The sequence below is a fragment of the Talaromyces stipitatus genome, genomic scaffold (genome assembly GCF_000003125.1).
Source record: "Talaromyces stipitatus ATCC 10500 scf_1105507295527 genomic scaffold, whole genome shotgun sequence".
Taxonomy (NCBI): Eukaryota; Fungi; Ascomycota; class Eurotiomycetes; order Eurotiales; family Trichocomaceae; genus Talaromyces; species Talaromyces stipitatus.
In genome coordinates, this window is record NW_002990114.1 from 3,068,742 (window position 1) to 3,085,299 (window position 16,558).

Consider the following 16,558-nt stretch of genomic DNA (forward strand, 5'->3'; position numbering starts at 1 on the left):
TTAAAACAGCAAAACAACCCACATCAAGAGGCTGTAAGAGATGTGAAGAATGAGGTGGCATGCAGACTGGTATAATATTATTTTCAGTGCATATTTGATCAAATTGAGGTGTCAAATGGCTTCCATGGCCATCAAGAATAAGCATCCGATATCTCCCCTTCGTGCGGCTTGTCGTATGAGGAATAAAGTGCTTTTGAAGCCATTGCAACCCAATCTCATCTGTTGTCCAGCCATTTTTACTGATATTAAGTCTCCAATCTTGTGGAAGAATCTCAAACCAGCCTTGTTGATAGAAGGTTGTTGCTTTGAAGATAATATATGAGGGCAAAGCCCATCCTGTTGAATTAACTGCTTCAATTACTGTGACCCATTCGCGATTACCAGGTTGTAATAGGTATGGTCTTCCATATCAATCACTACCTGTAATAACCTTTGCAGAAGCACAGAGACCCATAGCAAAGCCAGTCTCATCAAAGTTGTATATATCTTCAGATAAGATCCCATACTCTTGTATAACCTCTTGTACGCGATTAAAATGCTCTTGGATTATCTTAATATCCTCGCATTTTGCTCTCTCGTAGTTATATCTTCGTGAAAACCGTAGTTTCACCTCTGGATGGCGGTCAACAAATCGATAAACCCATCTCATATCTTGTACAAGAGATGGTCGGGGAGGCAATCCACGTTTATCAAGATCAAGAATCCATTTTAGAAGAGATTCCTCTTCATATTGAGTCAATATATGACTATTTGCGCGTTTCTCACCTCTATATTCGATACCGTTGAGTCGATCTCGGAGAGTTGTACGAGGAATTTGATAGATCTCTGAAGCACGTAAAACACTGCGAATTTTGCCATTTTTTAAATCAGAAATAGCAAGTAGAATCTTGCCCTCTTGTTCCACCAACTGTACGAGTTGGTGGCATATTGACGTGTTGAAATCTAGTAAATAGAATAGAGCGCGTATTCCGGGAGAAACTGGCGGTTGGGTGTCAGTGGCGGGTGGGTGTCCGATTACGTTATCATGTGGACATTGCTCCAGAGGAAGATGGGAATTGCGAAACGATTTAGATTATGAGAAAACAGTTGCTACAGATCGTATGATTTCCCATTCATTAATTCTGAATCTGCAAAGGTGGTTACACAATCATGGCCACAGAAAAAGACGACAAGTCTCTGTCCATCAGGGACGCACGAGTACATGCAGTGTGACATAATCTTTTACAAACTCTAGCAAAAACGACTCGCCCAGGTATACCGGTAATAATCTCGACTGACCCGCACAATCACTTTACCGACGACATTGGCACCGGCGATATGACCGGTTCCTTTTCACAGTGACCTGAGACCCTGGGTTTTGCTGCACTTCGAGATGCTAACCTCGTCCATGAATTTGCGGATATAATCCGACAGGAGTATCTAGCAATTGGATTCCGTCTCGCCTTGCATCCACAAGTAGACCTAGCTATCGAGCCACGCTGGGCGCGTATCTCTAGCGGATTCGGCGAGGACGCCAATATGACTAGTCAGCTCGCGGCATCCTATATCAAAGGACTCCAAGATAAACCATTGGGGCCTCAGTCAACATCAGCCATGACCAAGCATTTTCCTGGCGGTGGTCCTCAGAAGGACGGAGAAGATTCCCACTTTACCTACGGCAGAGAACAGATATATGATGGGGATAATATGTAGTATCATCTGGAGCCTTTCCGTGCTGCAATTGCTGCAGGAACCTCTCAGATGATGCCTTATTATGGGAAACCCGTCGAGACGAAATATGAAGAAGTGGGCTTTGCTTTTAATCGACAAATCGTTACGGAGCTCCTGCGCGAAGAACTCGGATGTAAAGGAATCGTCTGCACAGATTGGGGTCTTGTAACGGACGCAGTAATCTTAAAATAAGACATGCCTGCAAGTTGCTGCGGCCTGGAACACTTATCACGGGCTGGCCGTATCAAGAGACTTTTAGAAGGTGGTTGCGATATGATATGCGGCAAATCGTGTCCGGAATTGATCGTCCAACTGGTACAGGAAGGACTGGTTCCTGAATCACGAATCGACATTTCTGTCAAGCTGGTATTGCGAGAAAAGTTGATCTTAGGGCTCTTTGATAATCCATTCGTGGATGTGGATCCAGCCGCAGAAGTTGTAGGCTACGAGTCGTTCCGAGCAGCAGGAAATCAAGCACAATGACGATCATATACCTTGTTGAAGAACGAGAACGACATCCTTCCCTTGCGAGATATAAAGGGTAAAGCGGTTTATCTAGAAGGTTTTGAGCATGCAATAGTCGAGGCGAGAGGATACATTGTTGTTGGCAAACTGGAAGATGCTGAAATCGCTTTTCTACGATTGAAAGCGCCTTACGAGCCTCGCCCTGGAGGATTCGAAGAGCATTTCCACGCAGGGTCCCTTGAATTCTCATCTGAAGAAAAACCACGGCAGGCTGCAATATTCAAAGCCATCCCTATAGTCATTACTGATCTTTATCTTGATCGTCCGGCAGCCATTCCGGAAATAACTGAAGCCGCGTCCGTCCTCCTCGTCAGTTACGGTAGTACCTCAGAGGCTTTTCTGAACGTTGTTACAGGTAATTCGGAACCTACGGGGCTTTTGTTTTTTGAGTTGCCGTCTTCTAGGGACGCAGTGAGGATTTCTCGTTCGGATGTTCCCTATGATACCAAGGATCCCTTTTTCAGTTCGGAGACGGATTGCGCTATACAAGGACATGATATCGAAATTATATAAGAGTAGCAACTAGAATATAGATAGAAGCAGATTAAGATCGATTGCGGTTAGGGAGCTATTCTTCTAACCCCCTTGGAAGTGATGTATATGTACCTAGTACAACAAAAAGTCGGGAATACAGTAGAACCTGGCTATAACGAAAGGAAGGTCGCCTCATATTTCCACTGATCTCAGCTTGAATTACGTTAATATGGGACTAAATAGCATCCTATTTACAAACATTAGGATAGATAAGTATATTAAAGGTGCTTTTCATCTCTAAATCGAACTCGCTTCTGGATATATTGACTTGGAATCCGAGAGGCCTGCTGTTCGTTATAACCAGTTCTACTGTATTACCAATTTTGATTCCCAAAGTACAGTTTTTACAGTAGCTTCCACGACCACATTCAGTAGATGAAAGGCCCAGATAAACCTGAAAAATTCACAGAAGCGCTCAATATCTTCACAGCTAGACAACCTTGGAGGGTCTTAGGGTTAGCTAGCTGTGGGGCTCGGGGAATTACACCTCCAATTTCGGGGAGATACATCTCTCTCCTCACTCAGTCTAATTAGCGAATGACTTAGTTCCTCTATGATCATTTAGTCGTTCGCTTTATTTTGTTATTTGCAGCTTATTGAAATGATTTTTTATTTTGTAATCATCCTAATCATCAACCTTGGAAGCGAAGCCAATTGCTGAAAGGAAGTAGAAGAGAGGAGCGATATTTAATCGTTTCGCAATCATGGCAAACCCTCCAAACATTATGTTTATTATGGCCGATGACCATGCCGCAAAAGCCATCAGCTGCTACGGTGCCGGTATAAACCATACACCAAACCTCGATCGTCTTGCGAATGAAGGAATGAGATTCAATCACTGTTACGTGACAAATTCAATCTGCACTCCAAGCCGGGCCACAATTCTGACAGGAACACACAACCACGTCAACGGCGTGCGAACGCTAGTCAGCGATATCGATAATCGTCTTCCCAATGTCGCAAAGCAGCTCCGCGCAGGTGGGGCGTATCAGACTGCTATGATCGGTAAATGGCATTTGGGTGAAGGTGCACGTCATGAGCCTACGGGGTTTGATTACTGGACAGTCCTGCCGGGTCAGGGGGATTACCACGATCCAGCGATGATAGAAATGGGAAAGCGGGTTGTCGAAAAGGGATATGCGACGGATATAATCACTGATAAAAGTATTTCCTGGATGCAGAATCGGGATAAAACCAGGCCCTTTTTCCTGATGTGTCATCACAAGGCACCCCATCGGTCTTGGGAATGTCATCCAAAACACAAACGTCTTTATCAAGAGGACATCAAGCTATCGGATACCTTTACGGATGATTATAAAAATCGAGCCCGGGCAGCGGCAGTTGCAAAGATGAGGGTTGCAGATGACCTCACCTACGGCGACTTAGGGCTAGTGCAGCCCGAAGGTGGTGATGAGGTCGGAGAACGTCTTGTTCAGGGCTGGCATGAGAGGAAGATACCCAACCCAGAAGATGTGACATCCTTACGTCTGATTGATCGTGAACCCGGGCCTATATATACCTTTTCATCACAGACGGAGTTGGCGGAGTTCAAGTTCCAACGATATATGAAGCGTTATCTCCGTACGATCGCCTCAATAGACGAAAATGTTGGCCGATTGCTCGACTATCTCGATTCCGAGCCTGGATTGGCCCAAATCACAGTTGTGATCTATACCTCAGACCAGGGTTTCTTTCTCGGTGAACATGGTTGGTTTGATAAACGTTTCATGTACGAGGAATCCTTCCAAATGCCCTTCCTAATCCGGTATCCGCGCGAAATACGCCCGAAGAGTATCTGCGATGATATTATTTCTAATGTTGATTTTGCGCCTACTTTTCTTGACTTTGCCTCCGTACGGATTCCCACCTATATGCAAGGTGTTTCGTTCCGGGCCCTCTTACAAGGTCACACGCCGAGTGACTGGCAGCAGGTAGCCTATCACCGATATTGGATGCACCGGGATGTCATTCATAATGCTTACGCCCATTATGGGATTCGCGACCAATGTTATAAGTTGATTTATTGGTATAATGAGGATTTCGGGATTGAAGGTACCCGCCCTGGCGGCGAGGAGAAGGAATGGGAGCTCTTTGACTGTCAGGAGGACCCTCTGGAGCTGTTCAATTGTTACCATGATCCCAAGTACCAAAAAGTCGTGCAGACAATGACGAGAAAGTTGGAGGAGAAAATGTTAGAGATTGGCGATGAGCCTGTGCATCAGCAGTACAACGCAGCATCACATAGTGCTTTATCCAACAGTGTCAATGGGATAGCTGGCAGCCTAAAGGATAAAATTTCGACACGGAATCATTGACCAACCATATCTTCCATTTTGCTCAACTGAAAGAAGAAAGTAGTACCAAAGAAAATCGGACATGTTCGTCTAAATATAGAAATCTTTTCCTTACATGTCAAGACGGATCACACCATTTAAAAGATTTGGGGATATATCATATACCCAGCGCTGTAAGTTCAGGCACTTTTCCGGTGTCCAGGTGTATAATGCCCTATGACCCATGCTGATAATGTAATTTTGTCATGGACCTTCTAAGATTTCTTGTTTGGAGGTAAGTAGAAAGAAGTCAGATTATGCCGATCCATGGACATATCTGAAACTCAATTTTTCTTTATGTTTCACAGGACTCCTCCTGTACAACTCTTTATCTACTATAAATCACCCAGCAGACTGCGCCAGAACTTCAGTTGACGAAAAAATTAAAAAAACATGATAGCAGTCTGGTTGTTTCTCAGGTAGAGACGCATTAGAAATGCCTGCAACCCAAGAGGAACCCTCCGTAGTGCCACCCCCGTTGTCAGCTGATGTATCGGCAGATGGGAAAGGCGCTGCAAAGGCTGGGACAAAGCACGAGCGATCTCCTGATCCAGATGATCCAGAATAGGAGGGCGGAAGAGCTACATCGGTTGCGGTGGAAAGAACAAGTCATAGATAAGATTTTTGAGCCTGGCTCCGATAAGAACAAAAATCCCCACTGCATAATAGAAGAGGCCCCTAAACAAAATACGCACCGAGAATGCAAGTGACGACTCCAAAATCATGCTGAAAGTCAGATTCCATGTCGTATACGGAGACCTGACACGGCCAAATCAGTCAAAGAATCTCGAAAGGCCAGTTTCTTGCTTCAGCGAACACCATATCCTAAGTTCGGTTTCACAACTTGCAAGTTTTGTGAAAAGAAGATCCAACCAGAAGTCCGTCGAATTAGATTAAGCCCCGGAATGCACTTTCAATCTCCCGGTAAGGTACTTTACCCAGGTATGAATCCCTGTGTTGGAAAACACCCTCCACTATACGAATTTCGCCAATTCAACTATAGAGTATTACCATGTGAAATGCTTTGAAAATTTGTTGGATATGTCATCATTTTGCCAAGCGGGCAGCTTCGATGTTGACACGAAAGACCCCCCCCCCCCCAAAATTAGGGTGCTGCAAGCATTATCAAGGAATGCGTTTCCTGGTGAAAGCTCCGGCTCTCCCAAGTCTGAGTACTTCACCGACAGCGTATGAGAGACCAGCAAAGAAAGTCAAAAAGGAAGATGGACCTGTTTTATCGCAGCCATCAGCCGTTATCAAGGAAGAACTGGCAGATAATCCAACTGCTGTAGCAGCGTCGACAGAACGAATGCCCACTCCATGCTGGGAAGTCACCCAATACCTTCTCTCCGAGACTGACCCAGACTATGATGAACGGCATGCCCTCAGTCAAGCATTGAAAGCATGGGTAAAGGATGCTGTGAGTGATCTCTCGTATTTCAGAGAGGGAGGATCGGCGAGTAATTAATGGTTCATACAGAGAGTCAGAGACTAGCAGAACGAGCAAGACGGAGACGCTAAAGAACAACCTACTTGACTAAAGTAGGACGCCAAGGAGAACCACCCCTCCCAGTAGCGAAGATATTGAAAGTTTGAGGAGCATTGCCAATGTCCTCAGCACCGGTGCATTACACCACGTACTTCTGTCCAGATTGATGAGGGGTGACGGGAGTGGTAACTATATCAAAGCATTCTGCAACACGAGCACCTACCTGATTCTGCTCGTGAGTGGTCTGTAAAAATGCTAAGAAAGGGCTATGCTGATTTTGAACTACTTAGGCTTTACCATCCAGGATACGAATGCATGTCATGTGCATCGTCGTTGCTTAATCGCTTCCTGTCTTGTCGTAGTTCTATAGCTATGTACTAGTACTTAGATAAGTAACCTTCCAAACTGAACAACATCACTACGATTCATGTCAAAGCACGCAATAAATATGTATTCAGCGATAGCAAGCCTAGACCACAGCGGCGTTCAACTGGGAACAAGGATTAGTTCTACAATACATCTTCTGATATCACAAACCTGGAACCCAGCGGCGAATCATTGGTCCTCGTCATTCGAGTGGCTGTATGTTAGCTGACCCAATCTACCGAATACTTATTGAGTGTCAATGACAAGTCAAAAAGCCACTTCGGCCCAATTCTACCCAAGGGCCAAAAGTGCCCAGGTGTGCATGGCATGACTAGACTAGGCCTAGCTGGTAGCCCCTCTCGTTGATCGGATAGCCGCCATACACCATGCACTAGTATGCAGTGTTCCCTACCCCGCTCGCGCTACCAACGCCAGCTGTCATCGACAAAAACTTGTTCTAGTGGAAATAAATTAAACATTCAATCAGAGCTAAAACCTTGACGAGGATGGCGTCGACTATTGATTTTTCTCCCGCGTCATTTGAATGATTTGGTGCGAGCATCCGTCATCGGATTCAGGATCGAGTCAGCCTTATCTATCAACATTATGTCAAGAGGAGTAGCTGAACGTTCACCCTCGTGTCAGTCGACCCGTTCGCTCTCGTGTACTCCTGAGCAATAACTTTTATCAAGCCACGCGACTTTTGTATTGATGTTATTGGAGATTTGATCGAGATGAGTTGTCTATGTAAAGCCTACTTGACATTGATATTGAGGGAAAGATATGTTGTATCGAGTCATGGATAGGAGTAAAATTCAGCATATTGAACATAATTTGTGTACTTATAGAGAAACATTACAATGACAAATGTGTTGATGAGTTGAAGATCATGGAGAGAGAAGCTCACGTGGGAAGGGAAGCCCTAATGTGTCATGCACCCTTTTATCAAGAAGCTAATTAACCACAGTTCTATTTTCAGAACACAGTAAAATCTATATTCGTATGCATTCGAGACAAAAATAGCATCGACCATACTACCTCGGGTCGAAATTGATATTAATTATCGTATCTTCTAGAGAGCTTCGACCAATCAACAAACAATTACAAATTCCAGAATAGACACAATCAACATAATTCCTATTTTTATCTGTTTTTTGGCTGCAAGTCCAGCATAATTATCACCAGCATATGCAGCCATGTTCACAGGCACATTGTGATTCGCAATGGGATTGGCTGAGAACATACATTAGCATAGATTAAGCTCATGCAAGAACAGCCAATGGTTGACGGTGAATGCACAATTTGCTGTCATTTTTTGAAGCTATTGAAAGCTAATTTGTGATTGTCTAACCCGATTGAGCACCAAGTGCCTTTATCATACATTTGATTGGCTATAGCAAGTTCTGTAGCAATTTACGCTATCTTTTTAGCTGCTTTTAGTGACGCGGGAAAAGAGGAGACTCTGTGTACCAACTTAGTCGCGGTCAACACAGTCCAGAGTGCGGAGAAGGATGAGGCATATTCAGGGCGAGGTCTATATCAGCTGTGGATTTCCTCATGGAATTGACCCTTTCTCATTCTGTCAATCAAAACATCCAACAGGATAATCATACCAAATACAGACAAAATGGTTGTCAGTCTACGGCTTCCTCTTTCTTCTCCCCGGACTATCACGTCCAACATGATCTCTCCTCCCCTCAGTCCAGACTTCAACTTCGACTCCGACGCCCTTACACCATCTACCCTTCCAGCATTGGAGTACATCTCAGAGAAGCTTTCACAAAAATCTTTGCATGTCACATTACTCGTTGGCCGAGGCCAACCGATACCCACCGGGGAATCATCCGACCTTAACATCATCCCAGTAACACAACTAGATCCACAATCATGGAAGGTCTTCTACAAGATCGTCGAAAAGGGAGCTAAGAAGTTCTCTCTCGGCCAGGGCTGGACCGACGCTCTCGATCAACATGCTCGACAACAGCTCAAGAATGAATATCTCATTGAACAATCCCTTCGACAAAACGAGATCCTATTCAGCCAAGAGGGACTGACACTCTTAAATGTCGACCGCATCTACACCTTGAAGCGTCGATTGTGTGTTCTTTCTCAAAACCAAAATAGCATCAACAACGAAGAGAAATATCTTTCTTCTTGCGTCCAGCTACTCAACAAGACTATCACCAGCTGCCAGGGTCGACCCTTTAGCTTCGGCTTCTTCCACCGTGCCTACGAACATCTTCATGTTACCGATGAACTCCTCAAAAAGGTCGCTGCTGCATATAAGACCCGATACGGCCAAGAAGGCATTGTCATCATCACACCAAAATCATCACCCGCACTTCCCACCATTGCTCCTACTGCAACTAAGAAGGAAACCACCCGCAAATCACCGGTCATGCGTACCGCTGCCGCGAATACGCGCGTCCGCCGACCAGCTCCTTCATCTTCGCCAGTTGCTCGCCACTATCGTGTTCCCTCTCGCGTGCCCTCGCGAGCTGGAACACCGAGACGCGGACCAAAGACTCCCGTTTCGGCGTCTGATGTGACTCCCATCACCCGGAATGAATGGAATATTCTCATCGGCCCTGAGTTTTGGCAGAACAAACCCACTGTGACGATGTGGGTTCCTACTCCTGCCGTATCAGTTGTTGGTTGAATGATCCCAAGAACAGAAGGATCGTTTTAATAAGCTTCTTGGGCCAACGCTCAAATCCAACCTCAGTGATTCGGGTATCGACGCCGAGAAGGTGATCTATCGGATACGTTGGATAGAAGACTCTGATGTCAGTCACGAAGACGACATCATCGAGACTCACTCCGGCTTTGGTCGCCCGATCACTTCGGTCCCAGACTGCATACATGCACTGCCTCAATTGCCGTCGTGCAGATAGCAGGTACTAAGCCGATACAGCTACGACGTTTACGAATAAAATCATGAAAGCATAGCAGAGCGAACTTGCATGTATCCATGTCACATCGACTTTTTTATGTATATAGAGATTTGAGCATGATTATTTGCTCTCCATGAATATCGTTTAATTCATACTTAATTCTTCTCTACATGTATTCCTGACGAAATCGAACTTCCAAGGTTCTTCATTTCTAGGTCTAGAGCAACAGCCTTGCCCGGGCATGTGTGTAGTGCAAAGTACAGCCCAGTGGCTATGCAGACAATGCGCGTTAGTATCCAGACCGCAAATGATGAGGCTGAAATAAGTAATCGGATTCAACTAGCGTCGTTTATTCGTGCATGGATAGTCTTGCGACCGGTCTCTAGCCTTGTACCCCTGTAGTTAAAGTGGCTCTAGTAGTGCAACTTGTCATTCTTGCCCGGGAGGCTTCTTCTCCAACCTTTCGCTTTGCATCCCTTTCAGTATATATTCAAATTGGCCACTTTTTGTTCATAAGCTGACAGTCAAACTTGAAATACCCTCCGATGTATATACCGTCTCATTAGGGTTACAGTACCGTTAGACACCGGTGTTACTGGTGCTGAGCAATGGCAAATTTACACCGCTCAAGGACCTTGCCAGCTACGATTGTGCATTACTGTGAGTGTTCAGATGATCCAATCTACCTTGTCATTGTACTAAACATATCCAGCTTCGGGGTCATGGAAGCTGATAGATGTCAAGCATCTCGAAGTAAGCCGCAAGTCCTAATTCATCTGCCGATTACACGTCCAGACGTCTAATGTTATTTGCTAAAGTTCGAACTTTTACCGAAACGATGTTATATGTATGTTTCACCAAATCCAACCCTAGATCTCTTCTGCTACAATGACTAATGAAGAACGATACAGTCTACTACTACAGAGAAACTATCCCAAGGACAAACCGGAACTTTTGCCAATTGTACCAATACTGGAGTATTTCGATGCACCCCCTGTACTTGCTACAGGAATGTGTGCCGAGATAAACGGCTATTTCGGGGCGAGTAGTGGTTATGATGACGATGAAAGATTGAAGCGTTACAGTAATCCATCTCGCATTTCCTTTGTTGTTGAAGTAGTAACCTAATGGAACAGGTACGTGGATGCGCTGTCTTGTGAAGATGGTTCTCAAAAAACCTGTCAACGGCAAGAACTACAATTGGTTCGAAATGACATTGTTGAGTCGATGGGCTGCGCTTGCGGATACGCATCATATTATGTGTACTGATGCGCCGGATCATTTTCCCAGAAGTCTTTTGAATGCATTGAAAAAGGCTTCTTACCAGACGAGCCCGGATTATTTCCGAGACCCATTTTCGATGCATGCGCAGTTACTGGATCAGATCGTGGAGTTGAACGATAAGTCTGTATGGGCTATTAGGCACCCTATTCGGGATATTGAAAAGGTTATACCTTTTCCTTTCTATCGAGGTCACTAGTCCATTAGTTAATACGTGATACAGCAACGACCAACCGCCAGCCCAGACTTTGAGTCAATGCACGAGATCTCTCGGCATACAATCCACATCTCTGAAGTATTGCTGGTTACTATATTGAATTTTGAGAGTCTGAGGGAGCAGCAAAGATACATGCATAGTGAAAGTATCAAGTCGCACGAGGGTAAACTACTTCTAGGTAAAGAGTATCGGGAGGGGGCTCTTGAATATCTGAATTTTCAGATTCAGATGCTCAAAAGTTTGAGGGAACGGTCCATTTCGAATCATTCGAGGTTGAGCAGTGAGATTACCGTTGTATGTTCCTCTTCCCCTCTTCTTGAGCAAATGTGAGTTTGGAGCTGATTGATAAAGGCCTATAACCGTATAGCTCAGCAAGACAATCGAGTCATGAACTCAATCGCATTTCTGACCATGATCTTCCTTCCTGCTGCGTTCATCTCAGTGAGTCTTTCGTCTCTTATTTTGCCGATATACTCTAATATTCTTCAGTCCTTCTTCAGCACAACATTCTTCAGCTTCGGTGAGGATGGACTGCAAGTCTCCAAACAAATGTGGCTCTACTGGGCCGTCACCATCCCATCCACGCTAATCATCATGATCGTCTGGCGATTATGTCTCCATACCAAGGCGCCGTTGACATACCACTCCATAAAGCAATTTGGCAAGACCCGGTATAACCGAATGCTGAAAAAGGACAATAACGAGAAGATGACTGTTTGAGGTAATTAGGGCTAGGGTTAGGGCTTCATAATATCTGTTAGGTATATATCCACCAATCAGATCTCCGCAATAGGCCCCGGGAACTTTGATAGCTCTGAGCAAGTCATCCCTCCATCACATCTCTTGGCTTCTTTTGCCTTGAACTCGGAGACTGCCGATATCCACACAATGGTTCTTTTCTCTATTTTGTCATGTATTTTCTGCATTAGGAATCTCTTTTGCATGAGGTTTATCACTAGGAAGAGGCCAATTGATTGATTAGCCTGCGCGTTATGTGGGCATCCTGGCTGTAACCCCGCTCTTAGATTTTTACACATTTCTATGACTTTATCATTGATGAAGAGAAAAGGTTTATTATTACAAGAGTACCTGTGCAATATCTCTTATTATTCCTATCAATCGAACAAGAAATCTCCAAAATGTCTGGCTCGACATCTTCCCATGGTCAGGTGACCTATACCAACACCAACAATACTGGCAAAAGAGCGACCTTCGCCGTGCGTGTGTCATCCCTCAGACGGAAATTTGTCCTCAAAGCGGAGAGGATTCATACTCGAATCCCAGCAATTAAGAAGATTCCGTTGTCGGCTCTCGGGATTATCTCGTTGATAGCATTTATCAACATGTTGGTGTGGGCTGCGTGTGGTATTGTACTGGTTTGTCTTCCTTCCTTTTCGCTACAAGGACATGAGACGGATACTAACATGTATGTTATAGCATTTCTATCCGTGAGTTACTTGCTTCTGTCTACCAAGACGATAGTGATATGGTGGGCAAATTCTAAGTGGCACAGGTCATTGATATCCACGGCCGCAATATCGTATTCCCTAGGGTTGCGCCATGCTCTTGATGCAGATCATATCTCCGTACGAATATCCATCCTCCATGCTATGTTTACGACTTATATGTGTGATTAGGCAATCGATCTAATGACCCGCCGACTACTTGCAAGTGGACAGAAGCCAGTCACCGTAGGAACATTTTTCTCTCTCGGACATTCCACGTAAGTCACCTATTCAATCTTATTGCATTAGCTTCAATTGACGAGACTAAGAATCGTCATTATAACATCAATCGTGGTTGCAGCCACCGCAGCAGCAGTATCAAATCGATTCGGTAAATTCAGCACCGTCGGTGGAATCATAGGCACATCCGTCAGCGCCGCGTTCCTGATCTTATTAGGAATCATGAACGCATACATCTTGTACAAACTTGTGCAACAAATGCGCAAAGTGCTTAGATTTTACCGTCGACGACGGCAGTTACGCGAAAACATGGATGATTCTGAGATTGGCGAAGATGAGATGGACATCTGGAAGATTGAAGGAGGTGGATTCTTGTTTTCGGTGCTGAAAAGGATGTTTGTTCTTATTGATAGGTATGTCTTCTTTTTCCCAAGGTCAGAAGCAATGTGCTGATCTTCCAAGACCCTGGAAGATGTATCCTCTTGGGATACTGTTTGGACTGGGCTTCGATACATCATCCGAAATTGCTCTGTTGGGTATCTCATCTATTGAAGCTGCTCGCCAGGATAGTTTTTGGGTGATTTTAATTTTCCCTATTTTATTTACAGGTACCCTCCTCCCCTCTCATTCCTATACTTGTGACCATTTTGACGGATTTTGTAGCCGGAATGTGTCTCCTCGATACTACAGATGGTGCATTGATGCTATCTCTCTACATCCAACCAGCCACAAACTTCCTCCCTGCTACAAAACAGCGAGAAGCAGAAGCATCAGAAACCGAGCAAACAGAGGTAACACGACTGTCAGCTGAAGATGACATCGAAAACCAGCCAACAGCGACCACAACAATCGAGGGGACCGAATCCAACAATCGCGACCCAATAGCTTTCCTTTACTATTCCATCGTCCTCACAACACTAACCGTCATGGTAGCCCTAGTCATCGGTATTATCCAAGTGCTCAGTCTGATATTGAATGTAACAGATGCTACAGGGAAGTTCTGGGATGGAGTGCAGACTGCAAGTGATTATTATGATGCTATTGGTGGTGGGATTTGCGGCTGTTTTATTATTGTTGGGTTGTCCAGTGTGGTTTGCTATCAGCCGTGGAGGAGGTGGGTTGGTGTTGATGTTATTGATGATGGTAACCACGAGCAAACAGAAGTTTTTCAAGGAGAAATCGAAAGACAAGAGCATGAGACTGGCAAGGGGTTTACAGCCAAGTCTGGTGGAGGCATATCTGCGCGTGAGGTCCAGGTTAACCCAGGACCGAGCCGTGATCTGTTCGACAACTGAGTCGTCATTCTTAGTATATAGACTAATACGTAGATATATGTATACGAAATCCCAAGAATATTGAATCACCTAGTACATCTCTCACTAGCAGGTCTCCATCCAACTCCCAATCCCTCCATTACCAACCTCTCCCTCTCCTCCCACGTCCTCCCCCCCTTCTCCAAATCAATAACATGACCCCCCGAAGTCCTCTCTCGCACGCCACTAGAATCAAATTTCCATCCATGCGCCTTTTTAGCATATCGTCTCAAATCCCGCTCAAATGTGGTATCGCCTGACCAGCCCAATACGGCGCAACCAACTGTACGCCATGGTGAGATAATAATATCGACCCGTCGATGGGGGTTTGAATTTTTCCTTTGGACCTCTCCTTCCCCTTCATTTTCGATATTATTGTCAGCCTCAAAATGAGGATCTTGCCACACAACAAGTGCTTTATCTAAACTATCGAAATGATGTGATCCCGGATCACCATGAAACGACAACGTTTGCTGCTCTCTATTTGAGGTCGTCATATGCAAAGCGAGAGTATGCTTAATCCAACCTCCGTTCTCCAAACTACCGACTACGTCAAGGACAAGATCCTTTGTAACGCGCTCATCACGATGACTCAGAACCAGATCTATATCTCCCTGCGTCTCCTTTCCGCGACGATATCCGCCTACAATGATACATTCGATTCCCTGGCCGTCGTATTCACAACCGGGTCTGGCGAGGATTGCATGTCGATGAATCGTTTTCGCGATTTCGGCGACTTCTGTGCGCGGGATACCTGCCAGGAATTCGTCGTAATATTTTAGACCAATCTGTTGTACGCGTGACAGGTTATTCCATCCATGCACAATCACATCATCCAAATCGCGCCATTGACGTTGATAATAGAATTCTCGGGCTGTTCTGGCACCCACTCCCCAGATATTATAGAACTGATGGATTGTACTAATCACAGGATCCGTATCAAGTACATCAGCAGCTTCCAATCTTCCATCGGAACTATTCCGAAACTCGACGAACAAATTAGCAATCTTCGTATCGCACCCTGGTAACGATAGAACTTCCACCGGCGTGCGAAGTTCATACGGATACGCCGCCAGTGCCGCGATCGATGTACTATAAGCTCGTACCCCGATTTCGTCGAGGGTCAATTCACGCACTTTGCGAATTTTGACGAGCTGGTTTATGAATGCTTCATTTGGCGGGTGTAAAGGTGCTGAGCGCATGCAGGCGTACATAATCCGGTTTTTGACCCAGTCTGGTGCCGGTGGGATGAGGATTGTGGCATCGTGTTCGGAGGTTGTTTGTCGGTATAATGTGGGTGGACTGTAGTGTTGTGAGCTGTTTCCTCCTCCTGCTGTTATTGCTGCTTTTCCGGCGTGTCTTGATGACGAGGCGAATCTTGAGGTGTATGACGATTGGGAGGATGGGGCAGGCCTGGATGCTGCGTCGCCTATGGCACGGGCTAGGATTCCTCCGCTTTCTTTTACGCTTGAGATTGGTATATGCGTCTGCGTCGAGGTGGGTTCTTGTGGTCGTGCAATCACTTTTCCGTGGTAGACGATGAAGTGATCAATATTCAGTGCTTTCCCTGCTTTGACTGATTGGGTTATCCATTCGAGTTTGACAACCTTGACGTGATTCTCTTGCACGATTGAGTTTTGTTCTTGTTGCGTATTGGTTTCGGCAGTGATAACAGATGATTGCAGTAGTCTTCTCTGTTGCTGCACCGGTGACGAAGCCCTACTATCTACGCATGCGTTCTCGGTCTCTGTACTGCCTAAATCGACTACATCCTGCTGACTCCATCCCTCCCCCTTCCGCGACCCCAATCGCCTCCTCTTTGGTGAGGGCGACGACGAGTCCTGCCTTTGTCTCTTCGCTGAACCACCACCTCCAGAACCAGCGGTATCCAAAGACATAACCTCCTCAGTCCAAACTCCCCTCGCCCTTAGTTCCAACGCTGCTCGTTTCCGTTGCACAATCGTACCTATAAATATCCGGGCTTCCGAGACGTCGTATGTCAATGTAGCTTCCAGACGCCCGAGTTGGTCTTCCAGCGTATGTAGTTCGTCCAATGTGAGTCGTGTCGGGAGGACGAACATGGGTGGGTAATTTGCGAAAAGAGGTGTGCCGAGGGCTTCGTCGTCTGCGAGGGGTGATGATGTTGGTGCTCGTGGGATGGATGAAGTCATTGATATATATTGATATGTAAAATTTCAAAAGACTATGCGT

The 16,558-nt window shown here is 45.4% G+C and overlaps 8 protein-coding genes across 8 annotated transcripts in view, besides 1 other annotated feature; 6 read left to right on the forward strand and 2 right to left on the reverse strand.

Moving 5' to 3' along the window:
* The window catches only part of TSTA_091590 (uncharacterized protein), a gene marked incomplete at its 3' end in the record, with an annotated part of 1,485 nt that extends 551 nt beyond the window's left edge, over positions 1–934 (reverse strand). The window contains exons 1-2 of the mRNA XM_002478836.1: positions 418–934; positions 1–336 (exon numbers count right to left, since the gene is read on the reverse strand). Of these exons, the coding sequence (XP_002478881.1) occupies positions 1–336; positions 418–649 (568 nt within the window). The 5' untranslated portion in view covers positions 650–934. The remainder of the gene's footprint in view (positions 337–417) is intronic.
* Positions 2–895: a mobile genetic element.
* A 215-nt stretch (positions 935–1,149) lies between the features above and the next one.
* Positions 1,150–2,748, forward strand: TSTA_091600 (uncharacterized protein; the record flags this gene model as incomplete). The annotated part of the gene is made up of 4 exons (XM_002478837.1): positions 1,150–1,206; positions 1,348–1,691; positions 1,917–2,148; positions 2,215–2,748. The coding sequence occupies 4 exons, from the start codon at positions 1,150–1,152 to the stop codon at positions 2,746–2,748; spliced, it is 1,167 nt and encodes a 388-aa protein (XP_002478882.1).
* Positions 2,749–3,473: 725 nt separating this feature from the next.
* Positions 3,474–5,670, forward strand: TSTA_091610 (arylsulfatase A, putative; the record flags this gene model as incomplete). The annotated part of the gene is made up of 2 exons (XM_002478838.1): positions 3,474–5,013; positions 5,522–5,670. The coding sequence occupies 2 exons, from the start codon at positions 3,474–3,476 to the stop codon at positions 5,668–5,670; spliced, it is 1,689 nt and encodes a 562-aa protein (XP_002478883.1).
* Positions 5,671–6,234: 564 nt separating this feature from the next.
* Positions 6,235–6,841, forward strand: TSTA_091620 (uncharacterized protein; the record flags this gene model as incomplete). Its single annotated transcript, XM_002478839.1, has 2 exons — positions 6,235–6,536; positions 6,649–6,841. 2 exons carry the CDS (start codon positions 6,235–6,237, stop codon positions 6,839–6,841), a joined length of 495 nt encoding a protein of 164 aa, XP_002478884.1.
* Positions 6,842–8,584: 1,743 nt separating this feature from the next.
* On the forward strand, positions 8,585–9,851 carry TSTA_091630 (uncharacterized protein; the record flags this gene model as incomplete). The annotated part of the gene is made up of 2 exons (XM_002478840.1): positions 8,585–9,607; positions 9,633–9,851. The coding sequence occupies 2 exons, from the start codon at positions 8,585–8,587 to the stop codon at positions 9,849–9,851; spliced, it is 1,242 nt and encodes a 413-aa protein (XP_002478885.1).
* An 888-nt stretch (positions 9,852–10,739) lies between these two features.
* TSTA_091640 (uncharacterized protein) lies at positions 10,740–12,069 on the forward strand (the record flags this gene model as incomplete). The annotated part of the gene is made up of 4 exons (XM_002478841.1): positions 10,740–10,935; positions 10,988–11,298; positions 11,356–11,643; positions 11,701–12,069. 4 exons carry the CDS (start codon positions 10,740–10,742, stop codon positions 12,067–12,069), a joined length of 1,164 nt encoding a protein of 387 aa, XP_002478886.1.
* Positions 12,070–12,488: 419 nt separating this feature from the next.
* Positions 12,489–14,329, forward strand: TSTA_091650 (nickel transport protein, putative; the record flags this gene model as incomplete). The annotated part of the gene is made up of 6 exons (XM_002478842.1): positions 12,489–12,725; positions 12,855–12,935; positions 12,987–13,072; positions 13,124–13,447; positions 13,497–13,642; positions 13,698–14,329. The coding sequence occupies 6 exons, from the start codon at positions 12,489–12,491 to the stop codon at positions 14,327–14,329; spliced, it is 1,506 nt and encodes a 501-aa protein (XP_002478887.1).
* Positions 14,330–14,394: 65 nt separating this feature from the next.
* On the reverse strand, positions 14,395–16,518 carry TSTA_091660 (terminal deoxynucleotidyl transferase, putative; the record flags this gene model as incomplete). The annotated part of the gene is made up of 1 exon (XM_002478843.1): positions 14,395–16,518. The coding sequence occupies one exon, from the start codon at positions 16,516–16,518 to the stop codon at positions 14,395–14,397; it is 2,124 nt and encodes a 707-aa protein (XP_002478888.1).
* Positions 16,519–16,558: the final 40 nt, after the last annotated feature.